Consider the following 21564-nt stretch of genomic DNA (forward strand, 5'->3'; position numbering starts at 1 on the left):
GTTTGTCTTTTTGCGGATGACACTAAGATCTGCAACAGAGTGGACACGCCAGAAGGAGTGGAGAGAATGAGACGGGATTTAAGGAAACTGTAAGACTGGTCGAAGATATGGCAGCTGAGATTCAATGCCAAGAAGTGCAAAGTCATGCACATGGGGAGTGGAAATCCAAATGAACTGAATTCGATGGGGGGGGAAAGGCTGATGTGCATGGAGCAGGAGAGAGACCTTGGGGTGATAGTGTCTAATGATATGAAGTCTGCGAAACAATGCGACAAGGCGATAGCAAAAGCCAGAAGAATGCTGGGCTGCATAGAGAGAGGAATATCGAGTAAGAAAAGGGAAGTGATTATCCCCTTGTACAGGTCCTTGGTGAGGCCTCACCTGGAGTACTGTGTTCAGTTCTGGAGACCGTATCTACAAAGAGACAAAGACAAGATGGAAGCGGTACAGAGAAGGGCGACCAGGAAGGTGGAGGGTCTTCATCGGATGACATACAAGGAGAGATTGAAGAATCTAAATATGTACTCCCTGGAGGAAAGGAGGAGCAGGGGTGATATGATTCAGACTTTCAGATACTTGAAAAACTTTAATGATCCAAAGACTACGACAAACCTTTTCCATCAGAAAAAAATCAGCAGAACCAGAGGTCACGAGCTGAGGCTCCAGGGAGGAAGACTAAGAACCAATGTCAGGAAGTATTTCTTCACGGAAAGGGTGGTGGATGCCTGGAATGCCCTTCCAGAGGAAGTGGTGAAGTCTAAAACTGTGAAGGACTTCAAAGGGGCGTGGGATAAACACTGTGGGTCCAAGTCTAGAGGACGTGAATAAAAAGGCAACAAAACACTGCACGGAGCGGCAGTAGCCACAGAGGCATTCACGGAGCGGGATGCCAGTGGCTGGTGTTCCACCTTCACGGAGCGGAAGGATGGAGGGCTGCCATCTCGAAAAAAAAAACAAAAAACAGGGGTGGGTAAGAGTATGGGGCAGGGGTGTGGCCTGCTTGTTGCTGTGGTTGCTAACCCTAATTGAGCTGGATGTTCACTTGGATGCAGATCCAGCGCTGCTCTCTACATTGGTGGTGGGGTGGAGGGGAATTAGGGCTGGAGGATACTGGAAGCCAATAGTAACTGGTGGGTGATAGAAAAAGATAAAAAAAAAAAAAAGGATAAAGTGCGAAGCTTGCTGGGCAGACTGGATGGGCCATTCGGTCTTCTTCTGCCGTCATTTCTATGTTTCTATGTTTCTATCTATTGGTGCATTTTGATACCTGTTGTAATAATTTCAAATGGATCAAACAGTACCATAAACCTTTCACTTGCTACCAAGTAGGAAAGAGATCTAGGCGACATAGTGGATAATACATTGAAATCATCTGCTCAGTGTGCTGCAGCAGTCAAAAAAGCAAACAGAATGTTAGGAATTATTAGGAAGGGAATGGTGAATAAAACAGAAAATGTCTTAATGCCTCTGGTGAGACCGCATCTTGAGTGCTGGGTCCATTTCTGGTCACCACATCTCAAAAAAGATATAGTTGCATGGAGAAGGTATAGAGAAGGACAACTAAAATGATAAAGGGGATGGAACAGCTCCCCTATGAGGAAAGGCTGAAGAGGTTAGGGCTGTTCAGCTTGGAGAAGAGATGGCTGAGGGGGATATAATAGAGGTCTTTAAAATCATGAGAGGTCTAGAACAGTTAAATGTGAATCTGTTATTTTCTCTTTTGGATAATAGAAGGACTAGGGGGCACTCCATGAAGTTAGCATGTGGCACATTTAAAACCAATCGAAAAAAGTTCTTTTTCACTCAAAGCACAATAAAGCTCTGGAATTTGTTGCCAGAGGATGTGGTTAGTGCAGTTAGTGTAGCTGGGTTTAAAAAAGGTTTGGATAAGTTCTTGGAGGAGAAGTCCATTAACTGCTATTAATTAAGTTGACTTAGGGAATAACCACTGCTATTACTGGCATCAGTAGCAGGGATATACTTAGTTTTGGGGTACTTGCCAGGTTCTTATGGCCTGGATTGGCCACTGTTGGAAACAGGATGCTGGGCTTGATGGACCCTTGGTCTGACCCAGTACGGCATAATCTTATGTTCTTAATAGAGGCTTTTGCTACATGTTTGTAAGGTTAAGGCCACATTAAGGATGCAATGGGATGCAAATTCAAAACTCCCAAGTCAAGGGTATTTGAGAATTTCCCCAACTCAGTTGAAAAATAGAAACAAAATTTATCATGTAAACTTATAATAAATGTCTTTAAAAATAAAATGTAATAATTACAAAATTAAAACCAAATATTTTTAAAAAAATGCAGATTTGTGTCTATATATAGGACATAAGCCACAATCTTGTGTATTAATGAAATTCACAAAATAATGTTTTTTCTGTTACGGTCCCGGTCGCGTGTGCCGCGACCTGGCCCTTACCTCCATGTTCCTGGTCCCACTCCCGGTTCAGCTGGAGGAGTTTGCGGCCTGTGTGGCAGTGTCCCCGCAGGGGCGACGCCGGTGGGAGATCTTCGGTGGATGCCGTGTCCCTAGGCGCGCATGCGTGCGTGCAAGAAGAACGCCTTTGTAGGCCTGTTCCCGCCATTCAAAGCTCCGCCCGCTTCTTGACGTCAGATGCCGCGGCCTATGTAAGCCGGCCGCGGACCCTCAGTCTTTGCCTTGCAACGGGGTTACCTTGCGGTTCCCAGTTGCTCCGTGCCCCGGAGTGTGTTACTACTTGCCGGTAGTTGCTCCATTCCAGCCTGGTTCCTGCTTCAGACTTTGTTGCAGTTCCTAGCCTGGTTCCAGTACCTGTGTCTCACTTCAGTTCCTGCCTGGTTCCAGTAATCATGTCTTGCTTCAGTTCCTGCCTGGTTCCAGTACTCGAGTCTTGCTCCAGTTCCCAAGCCTGCTTGTTCCTGATCCAGCTACAGTACTCGCCTAAGTCCCAGCGGCCGGGCTCCTACGGGCTCCTCCCGGGGGAGCACCGGCTTCCAGGGTGAAGATCATAATTCGCATCCTGCCTGATATCCGCCTCCCGGCCTGCTTGTACACTGAGACTATAGTCCACCTCTCCCCAGTCTTCTGCAGGCTGGCCCAAGGGTCCACTAAAACCGTTAATCCATAACAGATTGCAAGGCCATGGATTCGGCGGATATGCCAGGCCGTCCGGACCTTCCTGGGATGGCCCAGCAGATGCAACAGCAGCAACACTGCATTGATATGCTGGCAGCCACGATAGAACAACTAGCTACTCGCCTTGATTCTTTGCCTGCTGATTCCCTGCCTGCCGCTGGGCCGGCAATCGAGGGACAAGCTACTTCGGAGACTCAGCTACCTGCAACCTCTCGCTACGCTGGGGATGCTAAGACCTGTCGCGGGTTTCTGAAGCAAATATTCATACGGTTCTCCCTGTTGCCCCGACAGTTCCCCACCGACACGGTAAAGGTAGCCTACATCCTGTCCCTGCTTGATAGGAAGGCCTTGGTGTGGGCCTCCCCCCTTTGGGAACATAATGATTCTTCATTACTGGATTTACAGCATTTCATCTTGAACTTCTGACAGGCTTTTGATGAGCCGGCCCGATTAGCCACAGTTACGTCCGAGCTGCTACAGCTCTGTCAGGAGGTTCGCTCCTTGGCAGACTACGCTATGGAGTTCCGGACTCTTGCCCAAGAGGTGGCCTGGCAAGATGGCAGCCTCAAAGCCATCTTTCTGGAGGGACTATCCGGACGTATCAAAGATGAGATTGCCGCCCGTGATCTTCCGGAGGACCTCAACGCTCTTATAGAGATGGCTGCTCGCATTGACCGCCGCTTACAACAAAGGGCCAGGGAGTTGCGGCCGACCAGACGCAGCCCAACTGCTGTTCCTACGAGACCAGTGTCTTCTCCTAAGACTTTTCACCCAGTCGTCCCCACCTGCGAACCCATGCAGCTGGGACGTGACCCGCTCTCTGCTGAAGAGAGACAACGTCGTCGCTCGATGGGCCTGTGCCTGTATTGTGGGCAGAAGGGCCACTACTTGGCATGCTGCCAAGAGCGTGCGGAAAACGCCAGAACCTAGGAGGTCGAGAGGAGCTCCTCCTAGGTTGCGCTACAGCTCCTCAATGTACTGTGCCTATTACTCTGGAGTACCGTGGAGGGCCTCTAGAGACACTCGCATTCTTGGATTCAGGAGCAGGGGGTAATTTTATCCTGCAGGACTTAGTCTCCCCATTGCGGATTCCCACGCAAAGATGGGAGGTTCCGTTACGAATTACCTCCATCCAGGGGACGCTCCTTCCAGGACCTATCATGACGTCCACGGCACCCATCACTGTCCGCACCGGGGCGATCCATTCGGAGGAGATAGCCTTCCTAGTCTTGGAGAAGGCTGTCCACCCCGTGGTGCTAGGGTTGCCGGGGCTACAGAAGCACTCGCCTACGATCCAGTGGGATACTCTACAAATTACCAAATGGAGCCCGTTCTGTCTCGCTAATTGTATGAATGTAGCCAAGGCTCCAGGACTTCCGTTACTGCACTCCGCCCTCAGTCCTCCGGCACCTTATGAGGACTTCACAGATGTCTTCTCCAAGACGAAGGTGGAGATCCTTCCACAGCACCGTCCGTATGACTGCGCCATTGACCTGTTACCCGGAACCATGCCCTCTCGAGGTAGGGTATATCCTTTGTCATTACCCGAAACCCGGGCCATGTCTGAATACATATCTGAGAACTTGGCCAAGGGGTTTATCTGTCCGTCCAAATCACCTGCTGGGGTGGGCTTCTTCTTTGTCAGCAAGAAGGATGGCTCGCTGAGGCCGTGCATTGACTATCGAGGGCTTAATTCCATTACTAAACGGGATCACTATCCACACCCGCTAATCCCAGAGCTCCTTAATAGGCTTCAGGGAGCAAAGATTTTTACAAAATTGGACTTATGGGGTTCCAGTTCTGACCTACAACTTGGTCAGAATTTGTTCCGGAGACGAGTGGAAAACCGCTTTTAATACCAGAGACGGGCATTACGAGTATCTTGTAATGCCCTTCGGCTTGTGTAATGCCCCAGCGGTTTTTCAGCACCTGATGAACGAGGTGCTACGGGATCTACTGAACACCTGCGTAATCGTCTATCTCAATGATGTTCTAATCTACTCCCGAGATTTGCCTGCACACCGTCAGCATGTCCGTCAAGTGCTCCAGGTACTCAGGGAGCATAGCCTGTATGCGAAACTGGAGAAATGTAGCTTCAAGAAGTCTTTCCTGCCGTTCCTGGGCTACATTGTCTCAGCAGCCGGCTTTCAAATGGTTTCCGAGAAAGTGGCCGCGATTAAGAACTGGCCTCAGCCGAGGGGCCTTAAAGCGTTGCAACGCTTCCTCGGCTTCGCAAATTTCTACAGGCATTTCATCCCAAATTACTCTCACATTGTGGCACCTTTAACTGCATTTACCCGGAAGGGAGCCAATGCGGTGGACTGGCCTGATTCCGCCTGCCAAGCCTTTGAGGACCTTAAGTAGTCCTTTTTGCAAGATACCTGCCTTCGTCATCCTGACCCTAGCCGACCATTTGTGGTTGAAGTCGACGCTTCCAATGTGGCGGTTGGGGCCATACTTAGTCAGCACTCCGATACAGGACAACTACTACCGTGCTCATACTTCTCAAGAAAATTCTCACCGGCAGAAAGCAACTATTGTATTGGCGATAAAGAGTTGCTGGCCGTGAAACTCACCTTGGAAGAATGGAGACAGTGGTTGGAGGGGGCCAACCATCCAGTTACTGTATACACCGACCACAAGAACCTGGCATTCTTGAGCCAAGCCCAACGCCTGAACCCGAGGCAGGCTCGGTGGTCCCTATACTTCGACCGTTTTAACTTTATCCTGCGTTATTGCCCGGGCTCTAAGAACATCCGAGCTGACACCCTGTCGCATTCCACTGAAGTCGAGGAAACTCCAGAGACTCCACAATATATCCTGGACCCCACGAAGGTGTGCCTCTCGGCAACTTCTGTGTCCCCCCAAGGGAAAACCGTCGTCCCTCGCCGCTCTCGTAGAGCAGTCCTTGCCTAGGCCCATGACTCCCTCACTGGGGGCCACACTGGCCGCAAAGGAACCCTTGATCTTCTGAACCGGTATTACTGGTGGCCAACGGTGAGACACGACGTTCGTGCATTTGTGGGCTCCTGCCCTACTTGCGCCTTACAAAAGCCACTCACCGGGAAGCCTAGGGGCTTGTTACAACCGTTGCCCATTCCGGTGGAGCCCTGGACGCATATCTCCACAGACTTTGTGGTGGATCTCCCAGTTTCAGAGGGAAACACGGTCATTTGGGTGACCGTAGATCGGTTCTCCAAAATGGCGCATTTTGTTCCCTGCCAAAGTTACCCTCAGCACCTGACTTGGCCAACCTTTTTGCTCAGCACATTTTTAGACTCCATGGCCTCCCACAGGACATAGTGTCAGATCGAGGCCCGCAGTTCACCGCTCGATATTAGAAGGCACTATGTAAGCGTTTCAATGTGCAACTCAGTCTCTCGTCTGCGTTCCACCCTCAGAGCAATGGGCAGACAGAACGGACCAACCGGACATTAAAGAGTTTTCTTCGGTCATTCGATAACGAACGACAAGACAATTGGGCCAAGTTACTCCCGTGGGCGGGATTTTCGTATAATAATCATACGCATGCCGCTACTGGAAGTTCACCTTTCCTCGTTGTGTATGGGAAACAAACATCGCCCACCTCTGCCCTCGCCAAGTCCCAGTGCACTCCCAGCAGTGCAGCTTTCAGCCCGTCATTTACTTACTTTATGGACTTCTATCCAGGGGAAGTTGCATAAAGTCGTCAGGACCTTCAAGAAATGGGCAGATAAGCATCGCCAGCCAGCGCCTATCTTCCTCCCAGGAGACCGCGTCTGGCTTAGTACTAAGAATCTACAGCTACGGATCCCGTCTCGAAGACTAGCCCCAAGATTTTGCGGACCGTTTTGTATCGCCGAATGAGTGGGAGCAGTCTCGTATCAGTTACGCCTACCCTCGTCCATGCATATACATAATGTCTTCCACGTGTCATTATTGAAGCCTCTCGTTCTTTCTAGATAATCATCCTTGGGCTCCTGACTCTCTGGATCCTTCTGTGCCAGATGACACCACATACCAAGTCCGGGAAATCCTTGATGTGCACTACCATCAATGACGCTGGGAGTACCTGCTCGCTTGGGAGGGTTGTGGTCCCGAGGATAACTCATGGGAGCCTGCCCGCAACATCCTTGACAAGGACTTACTAAGGCAGTTCCATCAGGACCACCCAGGTAAAAAGGGCCTGCTAAGAGGGGGCGTAAGAGGGGAGGTACTGTTACGGTCCCGGTCGCATGTGCCGCGACCAGGCCCTTACCTCCCATGTTCCTGGTCCCGCTCCCGGTTTAGCTGGCGGAGTTTGTGGCCTATGTGGCGGCGTCCCCGCGGGGGCGACGCCGGTGGGAGATCTTCGGTGGACGCCCTGTCCCTAGGCGCGTGCACAAGAACGCCTTTGTAGGCCTGTTCCCGCCATTCAAAGCTCCGCCCGCTTCCTGACGTCAGACGCCGTGGCCTATGTAAGCCGGCCGAGGACCCTCAGTCTTTGCCTTGCAACGGGGTTACCTTGCGGTTCCCAGTTGCTCCGTGCCCCGGAGTGTGTTACTACTTGCCGGTAGTTGCTCCGTTCCAGCCTGGTTCCTGCTTCAGACTTGCTTACGTTCCAGCCTGGTTCCTGCTTCAGACTTTGCTTACGTTCCAACCTGGTTCCTGCTTCAGATTTTGTTGCAGTTCCTGCCTGGTTCCAGTACCTGTGTCTCGCTTCAGTTCCTGCCTGGTTCCAGTAACCGTGTCTTGCTTCAGTTCCTGCCTGGTTCCAGTACCCGTCTCTTGCTCCAGTTCCTGCCTGGTTCCAGTACCCGTGTCTTGCTTCAGTTCCTGCCTGGTTCCAGTACTCGAGTCTTGCTCCAGTTCCCAAGCCTGCTTGTTCCTGATCCAGTTACAGTACTCGCCTAAGTCTCAGCGGCCGGGCTCCTACGGGCTCCTCTCAGGGGAGCTCCGGCTTCCAGAGTGAAGTCTCACCACCGATCTCCTAAATCCCAGCGGCTGGACTCCTACGGGCTCCTCCCGGGGGAGCACCGGCGTCCAGGGTGAAGATCATCGTTCGCATCCTGCCTGATATCCGCCTCCCGGCCTGCTTGTACACTGAGACTATAGTCCACCTCTCCCCAGTCTCCTGCAGGCCGGCCCAAGGGTCCACTAAAACCATTAATCCATAACATTTTCTGTAAATCACTTGAATACAATTTTTACTGGTGTATATATAAAGTCTAATAAATAATAATAATAATAAGTAATGTATATGCAATTATGCATAAGTGTAGTCCATATGTGAAAGTCTGCTTCAGCCCACGTTGAGACCTGCAGCAGATTTCGCTTGTAAATTGGTTGATCCCAACGTTAAATATAGTTAGGGCTTCTGATTTTAGGTTTAAACTGATAAACACTAATAAAACAACCCCAATGCAAGGTACATAGTTTAATATAATTAATGTTGATAGGAATGTTTCATTTATGGCCCCAAGACCATTTTAATACAGGGAAGTGGTTACAAGGACTGCATTCTTAACGCCTTGTCTACGATCAGCCTGCTCACTGCTTTGGAAAGTTTTCTCCTTTGCTGAGGGGCAAACTGGTCTGGTCTCTCATAAGCCTCTAAGCACAGCTCTATGCTGATTGAAGGTTGTTTGGTCAGACCACAAGCTCTCTAATTTTTTACTGTCACGCCTTTTCAGCCAGGTTCGTGCCTTAAAATTGGGTGCGTACAGTTTATTTGGGAGGGGGGGGGAGGGGAGTAAAGGCACGGCAGGGATGGAAATGTTAAAATTTAAGAAATAAAATGCCAGGTTGAAGAAGAAAGGTAGCTGCAAAATAAAAGTTTGGATCAAGCACTGTGATTTGCTGTCTTAATCTACCACATGATTATCTTTGTGTCACCACAGTTTCCTCTTGCTCTTTCACCTTCCAGCTCAACCAGAGCCAAGGTTAGAATCTGGTGCATGAGCCTTCATGTGCAACTGCCTAGGGATTTTACCCCATTTTGATATCCCCTTCCAACTTATTGCAGTCATTGCAGCAAATGTCCTTGGCCAGGGCTCTCTTCATGACCCTGCCAGGGGCCCTAAATCTAGGCCTTAAATCTGGCCATTAGGTGACACCAGTGCATGATGCCCGGGGATCCCTCTCTCCTCCTCACCCCTCAGGAGCCATGAACGCTGCCTCCGCAGCCCTCCCAGCCCTGGCTGACCCAGCAAGCGGAAGATGAGCTGGGAATTGAATGCAGGCTCCTCCACCCCAGCCCGTCTTTCTTTTTTGTTTTTTTAAATTTACTTTACAGTACATTTGGAGGCGTCATGTCTGAAGATCCATATCTATGTTTTTGTTGCAGGTTATTACTTTACTGGAGATGGTGCTCATAGATCTCAAGAAGGCTATTACCAGATAACTGGTCGGATGGATGATGTCATAAATATTAGTGGACATCGACTGGGGACTGCAGAAATTGAAGATGCTTTGGTAATTTTGTGCATTAGTAGACTGGGTTATAACAGAGGTCTTGTGCCCCATTAATTCTTTTTCATTTCAAATTCAGTAGCCGTTACCCTGTATGTTATTAAAAAAAAGGGCCCATGATAGTCATTTTCTCTCTAGCTTCCCTGCTACTTGCCACTTCCTCTCAATCTTTCCCCAGCCCTCCAAGCCCTTTACACGATCTCTTGACTCCTCTCCACCTTTCAGCCCCCTTCTCTTTACACTCATATGCTAGAAGTGCACGGATTGGGGAGGCCAGAGACAGGAGTGTGCATGGGGAAGGGCGGAGAAGAAGCAATGACTTGGGGCACCATGGAATATAGCGTCGTCGTCAATTTCCCTGCAGTTTTTCCTGTGGCGTCTGCCCTCTGACTCCGGCCTCCCTTTCCCCAGCTTTCTTTCCTCTCCCCAGACCTCCTCTCCACTGCCTCCTATCTCTCCTCGCCCACAGCATCTTCCTCCTGTCTTTCCCCCTGTCTTCTCTAGGGAAGACGCTATATTCCGTGGTGCCCCAAGTCCCTGCTTCTTCTCCGCCCTTCCCCATGCACGCTCCTGTCTCTGGCCTCCCCAATCCATGCACTTGTAGTAACGGTTTGCAGCTCAGTTGGCTCCTCTAGCTGCTGAACCTCTCCTCTTCTGCATGCATGGTCCAATGATCAGCCATTTGAAGCATGGGGGAGCTCTGTGATACAGAGTGTGCAATAAATGATGCATGGAAAACAGGCGCTTAGTATTGAGCGTCCGCTTTCCTAACGCACGCCCAGGCACCTCTCCTGGGTGCGCGATTCAGTATTTAAGTGAGGGGTTGCGCAGCGCAACCCCTCAAGGAGGCGCTAGGGACAAATGCGCGCCCCTAGGAACTCCTTGGCAGCGGGCGCCCAGGAGAGGTGGCTGTCAGCAGGTTAGGAAAAAAGATGCTCAAGTTTACGAGCGTCCGTTTTCCTAACCTGTGCACAGCCACGGGTTAGGAAAATGGACGCTTGTTAATTGAGCGTCCGTTTCCCTAACCCGACCGCCGGCACTTTTTTTTTTTTAATTTTATTTTTTAAACCTTTTGGTTCCTCTGACTTAATATCGCCATGATATTAAGTCGTAGGATGTGCAGAAAAGCAGTATTTTCCGCTTTGCTGTACACTTTTTTTGGGCTGCTCAGAAATTAACGCCTGCTCTGGGCAGCCATTAATTTCTGAGCATAAAAACGTGTGGGATGGGTGCACACTTTTTTTTTTATATCGGGGAGAATAACCATACCTGGGAACTTTTGACTTCCAGTCACCCTGAGATTACCATGGGTTAGCAGGGGGGGGGGGGGGGGAGGAGAAGGGGGACGGGGAGAGGGCAACTGCACAGTGGGACCGGATGCTTACAAATTTGCTCTCATAAACACTCTTACATGTTCACACTTACTTTCACTGCTCATTCTCTCACATTCTCACATGTCCTCTCCTCTACCAGACCTACTAGATCCTTTTACAAAGGTACCCTCCACACCCTCCCCCCGAAACATATTCACCTCAAATCTACAAAAGAGCGGGCCTTTTCAGTCGCCGGCCCCTGTCCCTGGAACTTCATGCCACCTGAACTCAGACTAGAGCAGTGTACACATAAATTTAAATCAAAACTCAAGACCTGGCTCTTTAAACAAGCCTATATTCTTTATCCTTACAATCTATCTCCTTCTATCAACCTCACCATCTTCCCGCAGAGATCCCCTCAGCCCTCTCCCCCTTTCTCTCCCCCTGTTAACCCGGTTAGGTTCGCCTGGATGTAAAGCTCTGCCATACTTCCGGTGAAGCCTCTCAGCATCCAAATATTGTGAAATTTATAGCTCATTTAACCTGTCCACACATTGTACGCACTATTGGATATTTGCACTCCGTCATCCCATTTTAAATGTTGGGAAACATATTATGATTATAAGTTTGCTATACTGCTCTCAAGCCTTAAGCTATTGCTCCTACGTGCACCTTCCTCCTCACCTCCCAGTTCTTCCTTAACCTGTTTTTTTTGTAACTGCTCTCTTCATGCTTTGTTTTCCCCTGTTACATGTAAACCGGCATGATATCTCTGATGATGGTCGGTCAAGAAAAAGCACAAATAAATAAATAAATAAATGTCCATTTACACCTTTACTTCTGCCATTCTCCCACCAACACACACACTCACTCACTTCTCTCCCTCTTCCGTACACACATACCCACTCACTTTCACACCCATGCTCTCTTGCACATTTACAGTTCCCACACTGGGCAAAAAAAACAACAAAATACAATCATAGGATACTAGTAACTCCCCTCCCCCCCAGCATGTCCCCCCATCCTCCCCCCCCCCCTGTTTCTCTGAGAGTCCCAAACCATTCAGAATAATGTCCAGTAGGCTAAAAATAAAAAAAAGAACAGCATAAGAGGAAACTTCTCCAGCAGGTCACACAGAAGGGTGACAATGTCAAGCAGTGTTGAGGATCAGGCTTTGAGCTTTATGCGCAAACATTGAAGAAATGTCTCCCAAACCTTTAAAAATTTCCATTTGTGAAGTGGGGAAACCTTTGCCGAGACGGACTCCTTGGGCAGAAGACGATGAAGATGGTTGCGCCATTGCCAAAAGGACGGTGGGCTGGCGTCTTTCCACTGCAACAAAATCAGTTTTTTTCCCCACATAGCACGCTTTTTTAAAGAAAATGCGGGTATGTACACTGCGAATGGCTTTAGGAGGTAGGTAATCAAATAACAGAATTCGTGGGGAGAGAGAGGCATAGAGATATCCAACAAGCCATTGAGATGGTTTAAAACCCAGGCCCAGAAGTTCTTGATGTGAACACAATCCGAAATAGATGAAACAGTGACCCCTCCCGTGCATGACATTTCCCACACAGCGAAGATGAGAGTAACTGAGAGCGATAGGCCACCGTAGTAGAGACATAAGACCATCACGAAAATTTATATTGCATTTCTGGCTGTTCTGCGGCTCCCTGGCAGGTGGGGGGCTGCCAGACTGTTGGGTTTTTTTTCTCATTTTTATATGTTGCATTGGAGATCTAGCACAGATATATTACTTGCGCCGCTTGGCGCTAGCTGAGGCTGGTGACATCTACATAGCTGCAGAGTTTTCATGTTGGTTTACAAGTTGGTGTATTATGTAGCACCTATGTTTTGGGGGTCTGGCATATTTTCTCCCTGTGTTTCTGTTATGCCCTGTCACTCCCTTTATAGTTGCGATTTCTACTCACGAGATGGAGATGGAAGGAGGGTGGGAGCAATTGGCATACGTGGTCTTCACTTTTGCTTTTTGCCCCTTTAAATTGCAAGCCTGGAACAGCACAGGAGAAGGATGCAGTGTGACCCATCTAATATGGATGCCTAGCCTGGACCAACATTATTTTTAGGCCCATCTGACCTATGTAACTATTGGGGACAGGATCAGCATATAGAAAGTACAGATTGGACAGAGTGGCGGTGGCTACAGAAAGGGATCCCGTTGCTCCTGTACCTCTCCCACCAGTTACTGTGAGGTAAGAGGTGCAGCAGCACTCCTAGACCAGCAATCCGTCCTCAGTAGGCATCTGCCTTGACATCGATTCCTATGTTGCAGTGCTGGAAAGTGGTCTCCTCTTTTCTCCTCCTTTGTGGCAAAACCGAGGCTTTGCACAGGAGAGATGTAAGCTGCGCATGGCTGCTCGTGCATAGTTTACCAGGATCAATGAGGCAATTGGTAACCAGTGCAAACTTCTCAGGCTTGGTGTAATATGATCCCTAGGCCTCAGGCCAGAAAGCAGATGAACCAGGGACAGATTTAAAATGTTGGTGCCTATAGTAAAAAACCCCCCACAGCATCACCACTTTGAATCTCTGCTAACACATGGCCCCAAAGCAAGCAGAAGCAGGCAGCTCTTTGGCCTAGATATTTGGCACCTTCACACTTTGGGGCTCTAGGAGGTCACCTATGCCTAAATCTGGCCTTCAGATGAGCAGCTTGTTTTGGATACGTTGTAACCTCTTAATGCAGATGAGAAATTATTAGTGCATGCACTCTTGTAGCCAGATTGTCCTTAGATAAAAACTGTGATACTTGGAGGGTAATTTTCAAAGGTATCTCCGAAGGTTTGGCTTAGTTTAGTTATTTCTTGATTTATCGCATTTCTTACGCAATGAACAATATAATAAAATTAGCTAACATGTAAACTAAAACAAAAATAAAAATACTTATATGTCAAAATTGGTCATAGGGAGGTCCATATTCAAAAGCCATTTAGACGGATAACATGATAGTTATCCGTCTAAATGGCTTATCTGGCTATATTCAGCCCTTATGTGGCTACATTCTAGCCAGCTAATAAGTTAGGTGGCTAGAATTTAGCCGGATAAGTTAGGGGAAGTCCAGGGACATAAATTGGAGGAGTTGAGTTAGCTGGCTAAGTTAACCATCTAACTCCAATATTCAGAGTTAGCTGGAAGACATAGCCGGCTAACAGGTCGATACTGTAAGACCACGGGAGAGCGGACGAACGCCCGCTCTCCCGGCGCGCGCACCAGCCCTTCGCCGGTGCGGGCGATTCAGTATTTAAATGAGGTGACGCGGGAAAAACGGGGAAAAGGAGGCGCTAGGGACACTAGCGCGTCCCTAGCGCCTCCTTTTTGTCAGGAGCGGTGGCTGTCAGCGGGTTTGACAGCCGACGCTCAATTTTGCCGGCGTCGGTTCTCGAGCCCGCTGACAGCCACGGGCTTAGAAACCGGACGCCGGCAAAATTGAGCGACCGGTTTTCGGCCCGACAGCCGCGGGCCGAATTCAAATTCAAATTTTTTTTTTTTTTACTTTTTTTTACTTTTGGGGACCTCCGACTTAATATCGCTATGATATTAAGTCGGAGGTCCCCAACTGCTTTTCTGTGCACTTTCCTGGCGCCGGAAGAAATTAGCGCCGACCTTTGGGTCGGCGCTAATTTCTTAGAGTAAAATGTGCGGCTTGGCTGCACATTTTACTTACTGAATCGCGCGTGCATACCTAATAGGGCCATCAACATGCATTTGCATGTTGAGGGCGCTATTAGGTGCCGCGGGTGGGCCGCGTGTTTTCCTCCCCTTACTGAATAAGGGGTAAGGGAAAACACGCGTCCAGTCGGAGCGCACTTAACTGTATCGACCTGTAAGTCTGGTCGAGACAAAGAGCTGTCCTAAAGTTAGCCAGCTATAGTTATCCATGCAACTAATTAAGATAGCCGGCTATATTCAGTAATGTGGCTCCACTATTGAATATGCCTCCAAAGTTAGCTGGATACGTTTATCTGGCTAACTTTGCTATCCAGGCTGTATCTGAATATAAACCTCAAAATGTCCTGACATACCATAACTAAACATAAACATCCAAACAATAATTAATAGTCAATAATAATAAAACAGTAACCATAAAGTTTAAAAATAGGACTAACAGCATAACAATCTTAGCAGGTAAATGAAGGAGAGATTTTAACAGTCAGAAGGATAGGCTTTGGTGAATGGGAAAGTTTTAAGAGATTTCCTGAATTTTGGGTAGTCCTTTTCCATGCGTAATGAAAGAGGAAAGGAATTCCACACTATAGGTGCTAAAGAAGAAAAACAGAGCTCTCTGGTAAGTTCTAGCCTAATTTCTGTGGGGGCAGGAGTAATCAGAAGACCGAAGTGAGCATGTGGGATGATAGGAGGTAATAAGGCATGCTAAGCATAGAGGGTAAAATGGTATTTTATGCACAGAACTGGCTTGCTAGAAAATTACCCTCCTGATATGTAGGGGAATTTATACATGTATGTTCTATTCATGTGTAAATTTACCTGGGCTGAGCAAAGGTGTTTCTGGGGACAGGGTCGGGGAGGAGTATTGACTTGCATGCATATGTTTTGGATTTTCAAAAGTAGGCACACAATTTTTCCCAAAAAGTTTTCCGCACATAAGAGCAGGTGTAATTGCATGCGAGTAGATTTGGTGAAATAATTGATAGAGTGGACATATGCATGTTAAGTTCGCTTTGAAAATTGGTGCAACTTGAGTTCCTTTGTGGCACCTAATTTAGGAGGCTTGTTTGAAACTCCCCCCCCTTAATGAATGAGCTGAAGTAGGCAGAATGGATACAAAAGTGAGCCTCCTTTATTCCTTCTCTTAACTTGCAGGCATTTTTTCTTTATTTATCCTATCTTTCTCGGAACTGCAGTGGATTTGTTTTAGAAAATCATCATTTAAAAAAAACATGTTCTTATGTTCTTATTGAGGTTGATATTCAGTGCCACTTAGCCGGATAAGTTCGAAATTATCCAGCTAAGTGGCACTATTTCAATTTCCAGCCGTGTTTAGAAGCTGTCACTTAGATAACTATTTATCCGGCTAAACAAATAAATGGCTAATTATATATGGGGGGAGGTGGCATTCTGGGGCAGAACAACTTACCTAGCTAACTTATGGGCCGATACAGTAAAATCGCGGGAGAGTGGGTGAGCACCCACTAACCTGGCGGGCGCACAGGACACTCTCCTGTGCGCGCGATACAGTAAATACATTTATTTAAATTAGGCCCGGCGGTAAAAAGAGGCACTAGGGACACTAGCGCGTCCCTAGCGCCTCTTTTCGGACAGGAACGGCAGCTGTCAACGGGTTTGACAGCCGACGCTCAATTTTGCCGGCGTCAGATCTCGAGCCCGCTGACAGCCACGAGTTCGGAAACCAGACTGCTTTTCTGTGCACTTTCCCGGTGCCCAGAGAAATTAGCGCCTACCTTTGGCCAAGCCGCACATTTTACTTACTGAATCGCGTGGGAATACCTAATAGGGCCATCAACATGCATTTGCATGTTGCGGGCGCTATTAGGTTCGGGGGGGGGGGGGGGGGTTGGACGCACGTTTTGGACGCGCTATTATCCCTTAGTGAATAAGGGGTAAAGCTAGCGTGTCGAAAACGCACATCCAATTGCCGGCTAACAGTGCGCTCCATTGTACTGTATCGGCATGAATACCTGCTAAGTGCCGATATTCAGCCTTATCCAGCTAAGGGCCAGATTAATTAAGGCTTTCCTCCCATTTTGTGTTTATGGGACAAATCCTTAATGAATCATGTCCTATGTTTGCTATTCAGGTGGTCTAAAGTTAGCCAGATAAACATATGCTGGACAAGTTAGCTGGTTATGTTTAACAAATAAAAAAAAGAAGCACCCTCTTCTTTTAATCAAAAATAAAGAAAACCAAGAAGAGGTATAACATATACATAATATAATCAAATGATAAATTTAACCAAAATTCAAACAAGAAAAAATTATTCTTGTAACATAGCCACAGCATCAGACACCAAGTGTTTAAATTCAATAACCTGTCTCTTTCCTCGCATGGGCTACAGACGGTGTCTGAAATAAACACAAACTCATCAATCATTTGCTGATAGGCAAACACAACTACTAAATACTCAAAATTTTACTTAGCTGAATGGAATTCATTCTCAATGAGATAATAGATACAGTATCCACACTAAATGCTTCATCACATGATTCCCACTATAAAGATGTTAACCAACCTGACAGAGGCCTCAGGGGTCTTTGTATCTACAACATGAATGAAAAACAAAATTAAAAAGACATAAACACAATTAATAAAAGCACATGATATGGTGATAGTGTTACCTCTCAATGTTTACATCTAACATGGCACTATAGCTCAACCGATCATGCTGCTGGAAACGGCTCTTTAAAAACCATGTCAAATTACATCACATCCACCATATATGGAATCATTAGCAAAGCAAAAAACATTCTAACAAACCATTCAATTGATTCCCTTATTCAAGCCAAACGGCTCCACTGAATTGAGAAAATATATCCAACATTATTCTTTTGTATTCAATAAGCGATCCCAATCACCACCCTGACTGTCATTCCACACTTTTTCATTAAAAGTATGTTGTTTCTCTAGGCAATGTGTGACAAACTGAGCCTCCACTTTTTGACATGTGATAGTATTACAGTGCTCTGTCATTCTGATGCGGACCTGTCTCATGGTTTTGCCTATGTAGATTGACTTACATGTACACCACTCCAAATGAGGAGCAAGAGTTCTTGAACAAGTGCGTTATGACAGTTGTGGTGGTGATTTGGATCACTTATTGATTACAAAAGAACAATGTTGGATATATTTTCCCAATTCAGTGGACTGTTTGGCTTGAATAAGAGAATCGATGGGATGGTTTGTTAGATGTTTTTTGCATTGCGAATGATTCCACATATGGTGGATGTGACGTAATTTGATATGGTTTTTAAAGAGCTGTTTCTGGCAGTATGATGGGTTGAGCTATGGTGTCGTGTTAGGCAAAAATGTTGAAAGGTAACGCTATAGCCATATCGTGTGCTTTTATTATTTTAATGTGCTTATGTCTCTTTAATTTTGTTTTTCATTCATGTTGTAGATACAAAGACCCCTGAGGCAGGTGGCGGGTGCCCAAACATGGGCCTAGTCGGGTTGGTTAACATCTTTATAGTGGGACTCGTGTGATGAAGTATGTAGTGAGAATACCGTATCTATTATCTTGTTGAGAATGAATTCCATTCAGCTAAGTAAAATTTTGAGTATTTAGTAGTTGTGTTTGCCTATCAGCAAATGATTGATGAGATTGTGTTTATTTCTGACACCATCTGCAGCCCACTGCGAGGCAAGAGACGGGTTATTGAATTTAAACACTTGTGGGCGGATTTTAAAAGCCCTGCTCGCGTAAATCCACCCGGATTTACGCGAGCAGGGCCTTCGCACGCCGGCGCGCCTATTTTGCATAGGCCGCCGGTGCGCGCAGAGCGCCGGGACGCGCATAAGTCCCGGGGTTTTTTGAAGGGGGCGTGTCGAGGTGTGTCGGGGGGTGGGGCCGAATGACGCGGTGTTTCGGGGGCGGGACGTGGCGTTTCAGGGGCGGGACCGGGGGCGTGGCGCCGGCCAGGGGGCATGGTCCAGGCCTCCGGACCAGCCCCCGGGTTGGATGACGGCGCGCCAGCAGTCCGCTGGCGTGCGTAGATTTACGTCTCCTTCTAGCAGGCGTAAATCGAAGGACAAAGGTAAGGGGGGGGTTTAGATAGGGCCGGGGGGGGGGGGGGGGGTTAGGTAGGGGAAGGGAGGGAAGATGAGGGGAGGGTGAAAGAAAGTTCCCTCTGAGGCTGCTCCGATTTCGGATTTAGATTATATTATGATTATGTTATATACCTCATCTTGGTTTTCTTTATTTTTGGATATGTTTATCCACATAGCTTGCTCAGGCAGATAACAGCTAAACATGGATCTCATTGTTGTTAATAATTGCTATTGGGGGCTGAAGGGGAAAATGATCCATGCAGCTTTTGCTAAGAAACAGGGATATTTTATATATCCAGTGCTCATGGATCATAGTTAAATATAACTAGGGCTTCTCAGTTTAGGTTTTAACTGATAAAACACCATTAAAACACCCCAATCCAAAACATTAAAACAGGTGGTTATTGGATAAACCCCATGAGATGCCATGTGAGTGGTCTTGGACATTAGAAGGGGGGTGGGGTGGGCTGGAGGACAGAATAGTCTGGACTCCAGCCTTTCGCCACAGAAAATGATTTATTCACAGAGAAACAAAAAATAACAGAAAAGGCCTGCTTACCTCAGCAGCTGAAATCAAAACTTCAGTCATTCACAGTCTCGGCAGGATATCTGTCTTCCTCCTGGGCTTCCTCTCTTTAAAAAACGCTCGGGGGGGACTGCCCTGGAACCAGCATTCCCTTCTGGGCTGTGAACCAGGCTAAATGACTAGTTCTGGTCTTTCAAGGGGTCTTAATATATATTTCTTTATACACTGGAGAAACTCCACTTCCCCTACTGCCTTGGAGTCTTCACTCTGGTTTTGTGCCTTTTCCACACTGACACCTCAGCTGCACAAATGTACTGTAATTGATAGGGATGTGCATTCGTCCTGTTTCGGGGACAACGAATCCCCAGCAAATTTTTCCCAAAATTTCAGGAAAAATTCATTTTCAGGTTAGTGCGCACTAATCCAAAATTCAGGCCCCCCCCGAATTTCAAAGGCCCGAACCGTGGGAAATACAATATTTCCAGCGGCGGGCCAAAAACGAAGCCCAAACCGAAAGGATTGGGCTTTGCTCATCACTAGTAATTGTTTCAATATAAAATAGTGCCTGTATTGCAAAAACACGGACAGATAAGCATTGATTTTTTTTCTTGTAGCCTCAAAGAGCACCTAATTAGCTAGAAAACAAACACCTAAATTTACAATTGATAAACACCTAAGATTAGAAGCCCTAATTATAACTCACTTCCTTTTGCTTCTTTTGATCCTAATGAAATCAATTTCTGTGTATTTTTAAAGGCTGAACATCCTGATGTGCCTGAAACAGCTGTAATTGGTTTCCCTCATGAAATCAAAGGAGAAGGTAAGGGTGAAAAACAGAATTTGCTGACAAAAAAAAATTCAGTTCTTAAAGAGTGTTTAGAGCAGTGGGCTGGAACTTTACAATGTTGTCAAGCCTGTCTCTGTAGAAATAAACTTCCTGATTTTACCTCCCACTGCTCCCACTGGCCTTATCGTTTCCACAAAAATAATTTTCTTTTTCTTATAGGAAGATTTTTCCCAAACTAATTATTTTGGATTAATAAGGCCATAACAACAGTTTTAATTGGGTCCTTATTTGAGGCTGTGAGAACAAGAGGCAAAACGTACACAATTTAGTTTGGTCAGAAGTAAAGTAATGCACACATTTGTTCTTTGCCTATGCTTTACAAAGCAATGTACATACAATGCCATGAGTTTAATGTCTGCCCTATTCATTGGCAGGGATTATAAATAAGGATTATAAAATAAATTGCTGCTTATGTGCACAGTCAATTACTTGCGGGTGTTGCAAAGGTTTCCTCTTACGATGTGACTAAGCACTCTTTCTTTGCAGGCATGCTTTTTCCTGCCTTTTGACATATGTGGAATGTACATAAAAAGGTACAATATGGTACAAAATGTTCAATATGATGCCTAACAGACAAAGTATACACATACAGGTCGATACTGTAAGACCGCGGGAGAGCGGACGAACGCCCGCTCTCCCGGCGCGCGCACCAGCCCTTCGCCGGTGCGGGCGATTCAGTATTTAAATGAGGTGACACGGGAAAAACGGGGAAAAGGAGGCGCTAGGGACACTAGCGCGTCCCTAGCGCCTCCTTTTGGCCTGGAGCGGCGGCTGTCAGCGGGTTTGACAGCCGACGCTCAATTTTGCCGGCGTCGGTTCTCGAGCCCGCTGACAGCCACAGGCTCGGAAACCGGACGCCGGCAAAATTGAGCGTCCGGTTTTCGGCCCGACAGCCGCGGGCCAAATTCAAATTTTTTTTTTTTTTTTTTTTTTACTTTTTTTTAGTTTTGGGGACCTCCGACTTAATATCGCTATGATATTAAGTCGGAGGGTGCACAGAAAAGCAGTTTTTACTGCTTTTCTGTGCACTTTCCTGGCGCCGGAAGAAATTAGCGCCGACCTTTGGGTCGGCGCTAATTTCTTAGAGTAAAATGTGCGGCTTGGCTGCACATTTTACTTACTGGATCCCGCGCGCATACCTAATAGGGCCATCAACATGCATTTGCATGTTGAGGGCGCTATTAGGTGCCGCGGGTGGGCCGCGTGTTTTCCTCCCCTTACTGAATAAGGGGTAAGGGAAAACACGCGTCCAGAGCAGGCTGACAGTGCGCTCCGACGGAGCACACTTTACTGTATCGACCTGATAAATAGCTGTCCACACAAGCCAACCTGATCTTCAAACACAAAGTTCTTGTTAGTTTGTATTTGAACATTGTGTTGTTAGGCAGATAAAAAGTGCATGCTGTGATTGTTTCCAGTCTCTCCTCGGGTTGATATGCAGTTGCAGTAGACCAGAACACAGCTTGTGCTTTAGCAGATAATTCACCTCTGCAGGATACTCACATTTTGAAAGCATTCAAACAGTTCAACTTCCCAAATTATATGTCATCCCCTATGAGTGAGCT

At 47.2% G+C, this 21564-nt stretch overlaps 1 protein-coding gene across 1 annotated transcript in view; it reads left to right on the forward strand.

Annotated features, from left to right (window-relative positions):
• Positions 1–21564, forward strand: part of ACSS1 (acyl-CoA synthetase short chain family member 1) — a 279756-nt gene that overhangs the window by 177586 nt on the left and 80606 nt on the right. Inside the window, exons 11-12 of the mRNA XM_029594504.1 lie at positions 9425–9552; positions 19909–19972. Of these exons, the coding sequence (XP_029450364.1) occupies positions 9425–9552; positions 19909–19972 (192 nt within the window). The remainder of the gene's footprint in view (positions 1–9424; positions 9553–19908; positions 19973–21564) is intronic.

This window comes from Rhinatrema bivittatum, chromosome 3 (genome assembly GCF_901001135.1).
Source record: "Rhinatrema bivittatum chromosome 3, aRhiBiv1.1, whole genome shotgun sequence".
Taxonomy (NCBI): Eukaryota; Metazoa; Chordata; class Amphibia; order Gymnophiona; family Rhinatrematidae; genus Rhinatrema; species Rhinatrema bivittatum.